At 48.4% G+C, this 14115-nt stretch overlaps 1 protein-coding gene across 3 annotated transcripts in view; it reads left to right on the forward strand.

Annotated features, from left to right (window-relative positions):
- Ergic1 (endoplasmic reticulum-golgi intermediate compartment 1) overlaps nucleotides 1-14115 on the forward strand; it is a 93171-nt gene that overhangs the window by 23312 nt on the left and 55744 nt on the right. Inside the window, exon 1 of one of the 3 annotated variants that reach the window (XM_076937068.1) lies at nucleotides 13913-14115. The exons of 1 other annotated variant lie outside the window; for it this stretch is intronic. In XM_076937068.1, coding sequence (XP_076793183.1) covers nucleotides 14063-14115 — 53 coding nt within the window. In that variant the 5' untranslated portion in view covers nucleotides 13913-14062. Of the gene's footprint in view, nucleotides 1-13912 lie in introns of those variants that run through there. One more of the 3 variants, XM_076937070.1, reaches the window with a different exon arrangement.

A 14115-nucleotide genomic window follows, 5' to 3' on the forward strand; every position in this document is an offset into this window, starting at 1 on the left:
GTGCTCCACTCTTCTTCCCCTGGGCTGCAGTCTCTCCTGCTAGGTGGACAAGTCAGGACTCCATGGAATGTCTCTCTGGCGGCACCAGGCTCCATAAAGCCTTTCCTTCTCCAGCTTGAGATTCCTAGGGAGATTCCAGTTCCTTGAGCTACATTGCCTCACTCTTCTGAGAGCCAAAGAACGGGACACACATCTCTTTAGAATATCTTCATTCCTGCCGGGAGTAACTTTTCCTGATGGGGTCTGGGTCCCACCTCCTGCGAGGGGGAGTGTGCCCCATGCTGGCGTCACTGACTCCAGGTTAGGAAAGGGGACTTGTCCTATGATCTCTTCCAGCACGGCCCACACAGCAGCCGCTCTTGGCACCCTCGCAGTGTTTGCTGTGTCTGTCACACGTCCACCACCCTATGCACACAGCATATTTTACTTGAGTAGTCTCATTTTTAAAAGCTCAAATGGATAGATTTTCAAAGGCAAACACTGATCTCATCCCCACAAATGGAAAACAGTCATCACCAGTGAATCCCGGGCATCCCTAAGTGAGCAACGAGGTTTGAGTGGGATTATTGGGTTGGGGGTTGGAGGTAGCTCCGTGGTAGAGTGCTTACCTGGTGTGTATGAAGTCCTGGATTCTACCCCAAGCACTGTGGTATTAGATTATTTTCATTATTTTGCAAGGAATACAGGTTTATATTTTAAAGTTGCATGTTCGGGGTCTAGAAAAATGGCGTTGTGGACAAGAGCATTTGCTACGCGGGTGTGAGGGTCTGAGTTCAAATGCTAGGCACCCACATGAGAAGCTGGCGCGTGACTGAGCCTGTAACTTCAGAACTGGGGGATAGGGCTCAGAGACAGGAGGACCTCTGGGGCTCGCTGGCCACTAGCTCGGCAAGCATGCATGAGATGCTGGTCCCCTCCCCAGCACCTCTCCACCAAAGTGAGATGATCAGATATTTGAAGGTCTACTGACACCAGGTGAGATTTTCTTTTAAGCTTACTGAGACACTTGAGAGAGAACTGGGAAGTGTTTGCTGTCTGTCCTGGGTATCTGCATGACCTTACGCACAAACACTGGCCAGATCCACCGTTGGCACAGGAGGCTTGGCTATCAGGCTGGGGACAGCGCTGCTCATGGAGCCTCCCTACCTCTTCCAGGAATTCAGGGCTGGTAGTTCTTGGAGATCCAGTCTGAAGCCACTTCCTCTAAGCGGCCTGCCTTCTCCTCCACAATTTCATAGCATTTCTTAAAAAGCCAAAAGTTAGATATGTGTTCTTCTAAGAAGCATGGGGGGCTGTTTTCCAGTGTGGCATTATTGTTCTTGCTTAATTCTGAGAACTGGATTTTGGCATATTGAGCTGATGCCTTCTGAGTGACAGGTGTGTGTCATCACGCCTGTAATCCTGGCACTTGGGAGGCAGAGACAGGATAATGACAAGTGTAAAGCTAACCGGGGGCCACATAGTGAGACTATCTCAAAACAAACAAATAAAAACAAAAAACCCAAAACACCCCAAAAGCAGAACAAGTCAAACCTTTAAACATCAATGTGGCAGAGCTCCCCCCACCCCAGATTAAAAAGCCGTTTGTTTTTTTTTTTTTTTTCCTATTTTCCCCCCTCCTTTCTGATTATAATTCACTAGCTTGATTTCTGACCTCACTAATCCTTAGAACTTGTGTTTGGGGAAGCCTCCTTTCAGAGGGTTAAAGTTAGCAACACATTAACAAGGCCCATTAAAAAAAAAAAACTACCTACTTAAAAAAAACTACCTACTGTGTGCTGTGCACAGTGCTGTACTCTGCCTCATGTAACTCCAGCCACATTTGTGTGTCAGGCCACCGGGTCTCACAGAGGAACATCATTTTGCCCAGCTCACAAAGCAGCTGGTCAGATTGCAGAACCTAGGTCATGCTGACTCCTGCCCTTATCCTTGGGCCTCAGGGGACTTCCTCCACACACCTGCTGTGGTTGTGAATTCAGGCTGTTCCTATAGCGGGTGTGGCTAGCATGTGTGAGAGGAAGGGTCTAGCAATAAGGCAGTGGAGAAAGAAACATGGCGCGAAGCCAAGCGAAGGAGTCCCAGGCCTGGCTGATAGTTATGAAAGAGAAAATTGTCTCCTAACTTTCTCATGTGTTGCCATGTTCTGTCCTGCGTGTCACATGTGTGAAGTCACAGTTTGAGTGTCAGAGCTTTGGATCGCTTTTACCTTCCAGATCGGTGGCTGCGACACGAGCGGCTAACTCAGGAATCCATTCTTTGTTGTTGTCATAGTGTCTGATATTCTTTGTGGTATTCAAAGTTTAAAAAAAAATCATAGAATATATTGGAAACATAAAACCATGCAGAGAGCTGGGCATAGTGGCACAGGCCTTTAATCGGGAGGTAGAGGCAGGCAGATCTCTGAGGCCAGCCTGGTCTACAGAGTGAGTTCCAGGACAGCCTGGTCTACACAGAGAAATCTTGTCTTGAAAACCAAAAATTAATTAATTAATTAATTAACAAATAAATATAAAATATATAATAATAAAATAAAAAATAAGAGTAAGAACACTCAGAAAATAGCATACACTCATTTTTTTCTCTTAAAAAGCAGACCCGTCCCAACAATTACCTGCCTATTTCCATCTGAGCCAGCAGAGCCAGTTTGGACATGTTCAGGATCCTACCCATGACTAACGGGGGGGGGGGGGGGGGGGGAGGGGGCGGCTCTCCCTACTTACAGGTCTTTAACAGATTGTTAATTTGAGTGAAAGCATCTGCACACGCCACACACGTGGATAGGTGTGGTTATTTGCTCTGTTACATCCAGTTAACTTTGTCCATGTGCTAAGACATTCTGGGAGCTAGTACCTCACTCAGCACTGGGCTATCGAGGTTTAAAGCTGAGAAGGAAAGCCTGGCCAGGAAGCAGCAAAACGTGTGCAGAAGGCAGAGAGACTCAGAGGCAGGGAGGCAGGCATGCAGGCACACAAGTACACAGGAGTAACCTGGAGCCTTAGGAAAATTCTGGATTGCCTGGGCTTCTGTCTGGTCTTGAACCCACTGGGAATACAACCTGCATGTATAGGAACTCATTTCCTGCCTCCTTGGATATGGGCTTTTGATTGAGGCAGCCCTCCAAGGGACTGGGGGTCAGGACACCCTCCTTTGGAAATGCTTCATGTCCACATATTCTGGGGAAGCGGGCTGGCACTGCACTAAGCACTCTTGTGTACTAGCAGAAACTTTCTCAGAGCAGTCCCCCCACCTGTGCCAGCTGGAGAAGCTGAGGCACTGCACAGTGAAGTAAGTTCCTCTGGGTCACAGCTAGCAGGTGCTAAATTTTGGTCTCTTTAAAAAAAAACACAGAAATATTATGAGAATATGTTTTCGTTTTAATCCCAGGTGTGGATATGGGGCCGCTTTAGATTGTCCACAGCAGCTGGCCATGATTTGCCTCGTGCTCTAGCAGGGGTGTGGTTTTTCCAGTGGCAGACAGTTTCTGCAATTGTGTGACATTTGGAATTCTGGGGACTTTTCAGAGTGTATATTAATGTTAGTGCCCCGAGAGGCAGACTGGATTGTTGGCTATTGATCGGTTGCCGATGCTTGTACTTCATTATGTAGTCATGCACACGGAAGGAAGGAGAAAGTAGATATCCTGGGGGTGAGGTCAAACTGGCCCCAAGGAACTCCACGCCCTAATTAGCAGGAAGTAATCTGACGGTAATGTCACCCCCTTTCCCTCTGTCCTTTTTCTCTCCTATCTAGTGTTAGGGTGTTGAAAGGGTGGAGAAGGTAGAAGAAAGAACCCACATACCATCTAACAGATGAAGAACTCTGGAGGTTCAGAGAAAAGTGTTTCTAAGCCTCTCAGCTAAAGCACAGATGGTGGAACAGTGAGCCTACAGGTCAATAAGGATTTGAAAACCAGGTACCCGGCCACATCCGGACAATGGAATATTGTTTGGCACTGAAAAGTAGTGAGTTGAAAGGTGGGAGAAGACATGGAGGATCCTTCAGTACGTGTCACTAAGTCTAAGAACCTGGTCTACAAAAGCCCCAGAGCCACTGGCTCTACGTGAACAACATTCCAAGAGAGTTAGGTCAGTGTCACTACACATCTGTCCCCAATTCTCTATGCTCATCTCAAGAGAAGATCCATCTCTGTGTCAGTAGCACAAGTAAGAAAGCTTTTTTTTTTTTTTTTTTTTTTTGGTAGAGATTCATTTTATCCATGACTTCTTAGAGACAACATCTTTTCTAAACAGAGAGGAGTGTCTGAGCCTTGACGAAGCCATTGGCCCCTGCCACCTACACACACAAGCTGCCCCCAATTGTGGGCCCAGAGCTGGCCAAGTGGCATGGCACAGAGAGTGCCTGGGTCCGTTGAGTGTTCATGGCCCACCTCTGGCCCAGCCCATCCCTCCCATGGATGAGTCATGCCTGAGACTTCAACATTCTGGCTGCCCAAGCTCCAGTTTAACTTGGCTCTTGAGCAAAATGTACTTTTCCAAAAGACATTGATTCAACTCCACTTGTATTTTGCAATGCCTGGCAGGAGGGAGGCCAGCCTCTCCCATGCCCCCAACACCGGCACATGCTGTCCTGGGGAGTGGGGCCCACAGAACACAGTATCATCTCTCTCTCCTCCACCCCTTTCCTAACCCTTCCCCTGGCATAGCCCTGTTCCTGATGCCAGCCGTCACCTGAAATACCCAATGCCTGCCTCTCTCAAGGCCCTGACATAGCACATACCGCAGAACTAGGTTTCAGATGACACCACAAAACAGGCCTGGAAGGAGAACTGGCCAAGACAAACCTCAGCCTGTCCTACCTTAGCCTATCCCACCGGGAAGTCCATCCTGTGCAGAGTCATGGAGCCAATGCTTTGGGTGCAGGAAGAGCAGGCTGGTGGCATCCCAAGAACCAACATGCACATGATGGACTTGTTCTCTTCAAAACAGGTTATTTGGGGTGGGGGTAGGGGTTTGAAACCAGGGCCTCACACACCAGACCAAAGGTCTACAACCATTGTACACCATCAGCCTCTAAAAGGACCATGTTGTACAGCAGGATAGGTTCACAGCAAAACTGAGTGGCAGGTAGTGAGTCCTCACATGTGCTTGCTGCTGCGCCTCAGTGTCCCCAGCTGGAGGTCACCTGCTGCTGTCAGCCAGCCCAGCATGGGTCGCCCAAAGGCCATGGTTTACCTCAGGGGTGTGTCAGCATTCCATGTCCCTGGAAGAGCCACAGATGGCACGGTGACTTTGGGGAAGCTTTCTAGACGTCTAACCCCCCACCTACCTTTAAAATGGGTCTGAGTAGGGCATGGTCATGCACAGCTATAATCCCAGCACTAGGGAAGCTCAGATAGGATTGAGAGTTCAAGGCCAGCCTGGGTATAGAGTGAATTTGGGGGCAGTGTGGTGAGTTCTGCATCAAAAACAAAAATAAATAATCAACATCAACAAATGTAGGAGTACTTGTATAGAGTCGGCCTCAGTGAACACCTGGAAGGCATACATCACATTCCCACGCTTGTGTCCTTGGCAGACATTACTAATCCATTGCAGCATGCACATATAGGTCAGGGCTTGGCCTCACTTCAGGGCCTGCAGACTTAGTAGACCTGATCCCTTTCATGGAAACTTCCTGGGCCATAGGGCAATCTCTGGACTCCAATCCCCATTGAGGGCTTTCACTTAAGTCTCTGCCCTCCTGCTGTCTGCAGTGCTGTCTGCTCCGGTATATAAGTGTATCTCATTGTCAAGATTCAAGGCTGAATTCACAAGCTGATTGGTTGTCCTCATACCAAATCTGATGAACAGATATTTGCTTGGCATGTTGTTTTATTATTTTAAAACAGTAGTTGGCAGTTAGTAATGCCACATAAGACCTCCAGATCTCTGGGTTTCCCAGATCTGACAATCCTAGGTCCCTTTGTTCAACCCATGAACCAGTACTTTCTAGAGCCTCTCCAGTCACTTCGGGGCCTGCTTGGCCCATTTTCTCCATGTCCAGGACCTCCTGAGCCTTATTCAACATTCTTTACTTTGGAGACATGTGAGGTATGGTTGGCTCAATGTTTCTAGAAGTAAGATTGCTCTCCTCTATACACACTTCTCTGGGGAATTGGCACTAGGCTTCTGGTTTCCTGTGTGGTTTCCTTGGAGCCAGAGCCAGGTGTGCTGGAAGCTGTGGAGATAAGTGCAGGCTGTGGCCACTGACCTCCTGCTCACATCCATGGCATCTGACTGTCACTATCAGAGAGGCAGGAAACTGCAGGGCTCCAACACTCATAGCTCTGTACAGTCCCAGGCACCCGTGGCTCAGTGGGCCTTTAGTTGTTTCAAGATGATACTTGCCACCTCAAGACTGCTGGGGCAAGCACTGGAGATCCCACGATGTGTGAAACAGCTCTCTGTCCTCAGACAGTGTTCATAGCTTTGAGGACAAGATACCACCATCATGTAAGTAAGACAGCATAGTCTGTGCTGTTCATTCCTGGACACGGCACACATGGGTTTAATGACCACAGAGCGAACGTGATGACAGGGCTGCGGATACATCAGGTGGGTCAGCTGGCTTCAGCTGCAAGGGGAATGTATGAGCTCAGTTTTGAAAAACTACCTTGGACATCAGTTTGCTCCTCCCATTCCATCTGAATCTGCCTCCCTGTGTACTGGGAACCTTCTAGGCGAGTGCTGGCCACTGAACCTTTGCTCCTGCTGTCCTTGCTGCCTAGAATGTCCTTAGTTATCCACTTGGCTGTTGCCCTGTTTAATCCAGGTCTTTATTGTTTGGCTCCTTGGAGACTTGGCAGGCACCTCTCTGCTCACTCCCTCCCTGTCTCCCTTTTCTTCAAATACTTACCAGTGCTGATGTGTGTTCATTCACTGATTGTTGTCTTTCCCACCAGAGCTCAGATGAAGCAAAGGCAGGAAGGTTGGGGTGTGACGTTGCTGTATTCCCAGCCCCCAGCCCCGTGCTAGGTCCATAGCAGTTACTCAGTAATATGGGAGAATGGTGGATAGGTGGGGGAGCAGACAGGGTGCAGAGGGCACAGGTGTGTAGAAAGGTTGAGTTGACTCTCAACCTGACACAGTGGGTCTTCCAGAGACAAGAGTATTTTGGCACCATGGGGCAGAGAGAAGGTCAGACAATAGTACAGCTGGCCATAGGAAACGGTTCTTCATAACCAGTAGCCAGGCCCGTGCAGCCCACTTCATTCCTTCTCCAGGCCCCACCGCAGAGGACTGTGAGAAGTCTCCTCACTGTACTGTGATGGGCAGATTTCTCAAGTTCACAGTTGCCTGCCGGGTCCCACAGTCAAGCATCCCAGCTGTGAAGGCTGACCAGATGGAGCTCCCACCTTGACCCCAGCTCACTGAGTGACCATGAGCCTTTACTGGAACTGCCCGGAGCCCATGGCTCCTCCCATACTTTTCTCCAGACTTATTTCTTCTTGTCTTTCTAGAATCAGGATCTCCATCTGAGCCTCTGCTTCTCCGGGTTTTCTGAGCCGTTCTTACTCTTATTTTAAAAATGGGGCTAAATCTAATTTTTGTGCCTTGAATTGCCATCTAGTTTTGAAGATCAGGTGAGGCAATGTGAGTTAGGACTCAAGCTCACCGCCAGGTTAAAACCTTCGTCTGGTCCCTTTATCCCAGTCCTAGCCAGACTTGGCCTTCAGTTACTTTCCAAGATCATAGAACGCTGTCCAAATGATCTCAGCTCTCAGAACTCTGAGCCCAATGTCAAGCCCAAAGGACATGTAGATTCCACCCAAGGGCACCTTCTGAAGCTATCCCCACAGGCCACCCTCCCCAGTGCCCTCCTGAGTATGAGAAACACCAACCCCACCCCCCCATCATCCAGCCCCTGTTTACTGCTTTTAAACCTGTTGGACGACCGCCCTGGCGGGAAGCCACGAGCATGAGAATCTAGTCCAGGAATAGCTCTTGCCACTCAGCGTTTAAATGCTGCCTGTATTTTTACCCCATGACGGGTCACTTTTGACAGCCCCCGCCCATGCTCTGTCCCTCTAAGAATACATTTCCGTTTACAGCATCTGTCCAGGGGGTGTGGGGCTAGGCAGAGCATCCTGTCTCACTGAGTTGGAAACACTTTGGGGGGGTTCCTGTTCACTAGCAGGAAACCTGAATCCAGGCCAAGCCCCAGGTGTCTTTCTCCTTCCAGGGTCTGAGCTAATCTAACTATTCCAGGCTGGGAGACAGGTGGGGACTCAGGCCCCTTGCCAGCTATGCACTGCCAGGGTCCCCAGGCAGTACAGCATTGCAGTTCTGCGGCTCTGGGACACCCTCTCTCCTTCATTCACACACCAAATGCTCACAGCCTTCTGTTAGCACGGGGTTCTATAAGGGTACTGGAGGGCCAAGATAAGCAAGCATGGGCAGTGAAGGCCCGGGGGTGAAAACAGTTTGGGTGTGGTCTAGGAAAATCATCAGGTGCCCCCCTTCTGGTCCCTAGCAGGCTCCAATCCCAATTTGGATTCCGCGAGCCTGGCCAAGTGATTTGGCTTCTCTGAACCTTGGTTTCTGCATTGGTTAATGGTGTTCCCTGGGTAGTGGGCAGGATTCAGCAGGGCCCCTCTTGAACACACTTAGTGACCCTCAGCCCACCCTGGGCTTTCATTCTACAGTCAAGCCCAGCATCTGAGAACTGAATGGTTTCCTGGAGGATTCTGAGGGAGTGTGTATGGACCCCATTTGGAGGCGCGACACCCCTCCTCCCACCTTCACTTATCTCTTGGGGCCTCTGTGGGATGCCTGAGGCTCTGGCTATCACGGTGTAGCCCAACAGTGGAGTCAGACAGTACACAAGGATGTGTGTATATGCAGCTGCAAGCAGAGAGGGAAGAAAAGATCAGAGAGGAGTGCCACGGAGTGGTAGCCTTCCTGGAAGGTGACGTTTGAACGCAGGAGCAGGAACAGCCACACTGCTGAGAGAACACACTCCAGATACAGGAAGTTTGTTTATGGGAGGTCGTCATTGGTTCAGAAATATTGAATGGAAAATTGAAGTCGTGATTCATATGTTTTAAACATGTCCTACGTAGCACAATGAATCTGTCACCCTAAAGTCTGAGTGTCCCTTTGTGTAGAGTGTCCCTGTGTGCTGACCACCCATTAGTCACTTAGTGGTCACCCTGGTCGTCTGGCCCACTGTTGTGGTTGTCACGGGGCTTGTTTCAGTTAACCTTTATATTTTTAATAATGCTTCTAAAACACGTGAGTATAAGGTTATAATTATTCTGTTCATTGTTGCTGACGTCTTCCTGTGGCTGCTTTATAAATTAAATTTCTCATAGATATGCTTAGAAAAGGGTATCTGGTTTCAGGGATTCATAGCATGTTCCCCACAGGTGGGGAGACTACAGAGGAAGGAGCACGTGCCAAGTTCTTCCACTGATGCAGAGTAAACAATTAAGCCATCTTCTGTATCTTTTCCATTTTATCTGTAAAGGAAGATCTTGGCTGAAACAACAGAGAACCCAAATGGAAGTGGCTGGATATGTTTTGTTTTCCTAACGTAACATGCGGTCTGGAGATGTAAGCAGCTGCGGGTTCTGCTCCAATAGCTCTAGGATGTCAGTGACTTTGTCTCTGCTGTTAGCTAACTGTTTCCACTGTAGTCCCCAAAAAGCTGCCTCAGCCCTGGGGTGTCACATCTACACCTAAGATGGGAGGGAAAGAATGAGGGTAGTGTAGTTAGAGCAAAAAACACCTGACCCTTTGATGCTACAATCTAAAGTTCATTGGCTGGACTGCTGGAGACATGGCCCAGTGGGTAAGGTGCCTGTCATACAAGCATGTGACCCTGAGTTTGAATACCCAGCATTCGTTGAAAAACTGGATGTAGCGGCATGTATCTGCAATGCCAGCACTGGGGTCAGGGTAAAGCTAAGAGGATCCCTGGGGTACCCCGGCCAGCCTTGGGAGCCGAGTGGATGAGCGCCAAGTTCAGGTTGAGCTATGTCTCAAACAATTAAGGTGGTAAGGGAAAGATACTGGCCTCTGTCTTTTCCCCCCATCATCTCTTGATTTATGATGGAGATTTCGCCACTTGTTCTGTAGAATTCTCCAAGATACAGATGTGGTTTTCTGAGTCCTTGTCACTGGTGAGCTCAGAAGCCTTGGGTGGGCCCAAGGTTGTTTTCTGGTAGTGCTGTGCATTTGTGTTGATGTCCCTGAGACTTGCAGCGATGGCACGGTGGCCTGGCTCTGCTTTCTAAGGTTCCCACGCCCCATGGGTATCCCCTGGACAGGAGAGCTTGTGCTGGGTGAGTCTTCTGATCCCCATCGGTCTGCATTTACTGTTGGAAATCCTTCTGGAAGACAGAACTTTGCCCCGTCAATTGTTCTGTGATCTAGAAATAGATATTGTAAAAGAGTCAAAAATGAGTGTTTTCCTTCTAGCTGGTGGCCCAGCAAGGCTGTGGTTTGGATGGCCTAGATTATATTACATTATTTGATACATTATAATCATGACTGTTATTAAATTTATTGGCCTGTATATGACACACAGTTAAGTGTCACCTATTTATTGATACGTATATACCATTATGTCATCAGAGCCCAGACAATGAACGTGTCCATCACTCCCCTCAGCTTCCTTGTATTCCCACCTGCATTGATCTTCTGAGACTCTAGATTGATTGGCATTTTCCAGAATCTAATATGAATGAAATTACCCCCATTAGAACCCAGTTAACTTTACTCAGCCTACATGCACCTGTCCACACAGTATCCCATGTTGTGGATGGTCCATCTTCATGGGCATAGACATCCTGGGCGTTCATGTGCACATCCTGTGTATGTGTAGTTTCTCAGTTCTCCTTGGTGCACGCCTAACATGGCGTGGCTGGGTCATCCACTGAGTGTGTGCTGTGGTTTTGATACAGTTTAACTGTGCATGACTTCCGAGGCTCAGCTCTTCAGCGTGCAGATGTCAGGACTGGCAGGTGACGAAGGCCTTCCACTTAGCCATCAGTGAGTGCTTTTCTGCAGGGTGGATCAGCTCTTCTGTGACTCCAGGGGGGGCTTGAGGCTCAGGCTGCTGTTGTGGGAATTAGTGAAGGTCTTAAGGGACTGTATTCACTAATACAGAGACCACATAATCATAAAGGAACTTGGCACCTTTCTGTCTCTCTCTTCATACACGTGCTTCTTCTGTGTATACCTGGAAACTTCTCCTTGCCATATCTCTACTGTGATTTGATCTAGCACATGTTCTGCCAGCAGTGGGCCAGATGTGGCCACGCTGTCATGAATGGAATTCTACACCCCAACAAACCTCTTTTCATGAATTACCCAGTACTTCATTACTACAGTAGACTAAAACAATAGACATTTAACTTTTTAAGACCTTGCTGAATTCTTCCTAAATGGCCACACAGTTTTATGTTCTCAATGGCAATGGACGAGAGTTCCGGCTGCTTCACTGGTCCATAGCTCCAGCTCCCGTGATAGGCATAGTGACAACTCACTGTGGTTCTAGTTTGGAAAGTTCTCCCAAGTGACTTTGATGCAAAACATCCCTTCAGGTGGTTTTTGACGTCAATAAATCTTTGAAAGAGTATCAGATCAAATCCTTTGCCCAACCACAGTGTGGGGCTTTAAGTTACCGAAGTTTGAGAGTTCTTTAGCCTGGACTTCAGTCTTTTATCAGACATGTGATTGATGTGTGGTGTTTTTTTTTTTTTCCCCATTCTGTGACTTGTATATGTTCTTTTAAAACACATCTCTCCTTCAAAAAGCAGAAGTTTTTTGTTTTGATGATGCCTGCCTGATTCATCAGCTCTTTCTTTCATGGAGTGTACTCTATGGTGTCTCATTTGAAAAATAAGTTCTACCCAATCTCAAATCACAAAGATCTGCTTATAGCTACACAGGGCTATGTATGTAAACATCCAGAGAGAGTTATTTATGATGAACAAAACAGGGAAACAACCTAGATGTTTATGGACACAGATATATGTACAGAATATCCACGAATCAGGTGCTATTCAGATCAAAAGGGATACAGGGCTGACAGGTGCCAACATGGCTGACTGCCGACTGCAGTAAGTATGCCAAGGTAGCATGGGTCAGATGGTGTTAGTTTGTCCCCGGTAGGGCTTGCCATAAATCTTCTAGAAGAGAATGAGCAGATTTTTGTATCGACTGGAAGTTTTCTTGTTTTGTTTTGTTTTGTTTTTAAGACAAGATTCTAATTTTTTTTTCCTTTTTCAGAGTTAGAGCTTTGCATGTTCTAGGAACTTTATGTGTCAGTGTGAGTCTTAGAACCATCCTGTCAGTGTCTGTAAACATGCTTGTGGTGGTTTGGGTTGGAAGTGAATTGGACAGAGATTAGTTAGGAAGGTAGTGACCTTTGCTAACACTGACACGTTCATTGCCTTAGTGTACATCCTCATCTTCTTAGTCTTCCATTTCCACGCACGCATGCACACACGCACGCACGCACACACACACATACACACACAGGCTTTACACTTCTGTCAGGTTTGTCCTGAATATTTAACATTTCATGCATCTCTTAGGAATTGTGGGTGTGGTCGTCTGTTTACACTTCAGTCTCACCTTAAGTATAAATTGCCATCTCTGCTCTTCACTCTGGACCCAACTCCCACACAACCCAGTCCTAGCCCTTGACCGCTTCCTTTTGTGCTTTAGAAGGATCCTGGTGTTCCTGAGAGTCTCTGTTCCCCTTGACAACTCCACTTTGTGGCTGCTCTCTAGCCTGGCCTCCGTCCCTCTCTTACCTGGGGGTTTGGCCTAGCTTCAGACATTGGCTATTGCAGCTGATACTCTGGTAAGCAGGCTTCTGCTTGTACCATTTAACATTTCAACTTCAAAACTACTCAGCCTTGCAAGACCCAGGGAAGAGTCCAGGACAAAGCTAACCTGGCCAGCATAGCAAGCTGGGAGGCTTGTAGGGAGATGTGTGGTTACCACAGCAATACCTCTTCCTCTTCAGCCACACTTGGTGTTTGTGGGAAGGGAGGAGGAGAAAGGCCAGGACTCTGTGACCACACAGGGTGTTCTGGGACTGGAGAGGTCACATGTGGGATGATGGGGGCAGAAGTGGAGGCTGCTGAAGCTAGAGGCTGTGCAGAGGCTAGAGGGCTCTGTGCGGGTACCAGGTGTCATGATAACAGCTCAGAGGCTGGGGCTGGAGGGAGAAAACCATATCCATATTAGGGACTTAAGTGTCACACAGCGACAGGTGCTTGCCATCACACCAAACCCTACTCTTCCCTCTGCTTGTCCCCTCCTCCCAGCAGGTGTGTGACAGCCTGGGTAGAAGGCAGATGTCCCGAGGCAAACTGAGTTCAAATTTTAGCCCTGCATCAGGGACGAAATAGGGGGAGATGCATGACCTGCCTGCTGCATAGGGTTAGGAAAGTGATAAAGTAGTGAGTCAAAGTCTAAGCCTGGAGCACAAGTGAGCCCACATCACAGGGGAGGGGCAGCACCATTGTGAGGATTCTTATCGATGCTTCTCACTCAGCCTGGGCTGTGTCCCATCCACAGGACATGATGGTAGGAGTGCATATTACCACGTAGAATGTCCCTTCAGGGTTCCTGTAGCCACAGCAGTTCTAAGGTTCACTCTCACGGTGCCCCTCCAGGCCTAGGTACTTGTATTTACTTGCATGTGCATCGTGTTCACGCGTGCCTGCCCCACTGATGCTCAGTGAGATGAAAGAATGACTAAGGGTGAGTGAGTGTGTGTATTCTGCCTCACTCCCTGGCCCCACACCAAGGGCTTTGCCAGGCCAGTGGGCAGGGCTGACCAGGCCAAAGGTCCAGCTAAGTGTCTTAACAGCTGTTTTGGGGAACAAATGGCCCACTACCCAATGACTTGCTCCTAAACGTCATGTAATTTCATTAAGCTTTGGAAACAGTGACATCCCAGCCTCCTGCCTTGGAGCCACCCACATTCAGAGAAGCACAGAGCTATGGAGACTCAACTGCAAGAACAGGGAGAAGCGAGGCCCAGGGCATACAGTTAAAATAGCTCAGCTGAGGCACTGCGCTGTGGAAGGAAGTCACAGATGAAGTCAGACAGTCCTTCCAGCAAGCACTTCCCCGCTGGAGTGGAGAAGGC

Source organism: Arvicanthis niloticus, chromosome 6 (genome assembly GCF_011762505.2).
Source record: "Arvicanthis niloticus isolate mArvNil1 chromosome 6, mArvNil1.pat.X, whole genome shotgun sequence".
NCBI classification, from domain to species: Eukaryota; Metazoa; Chordata; class Mammalia; order Rodentia; family Muridae; genus Arvicanthis; species Arvicanthis niloticus.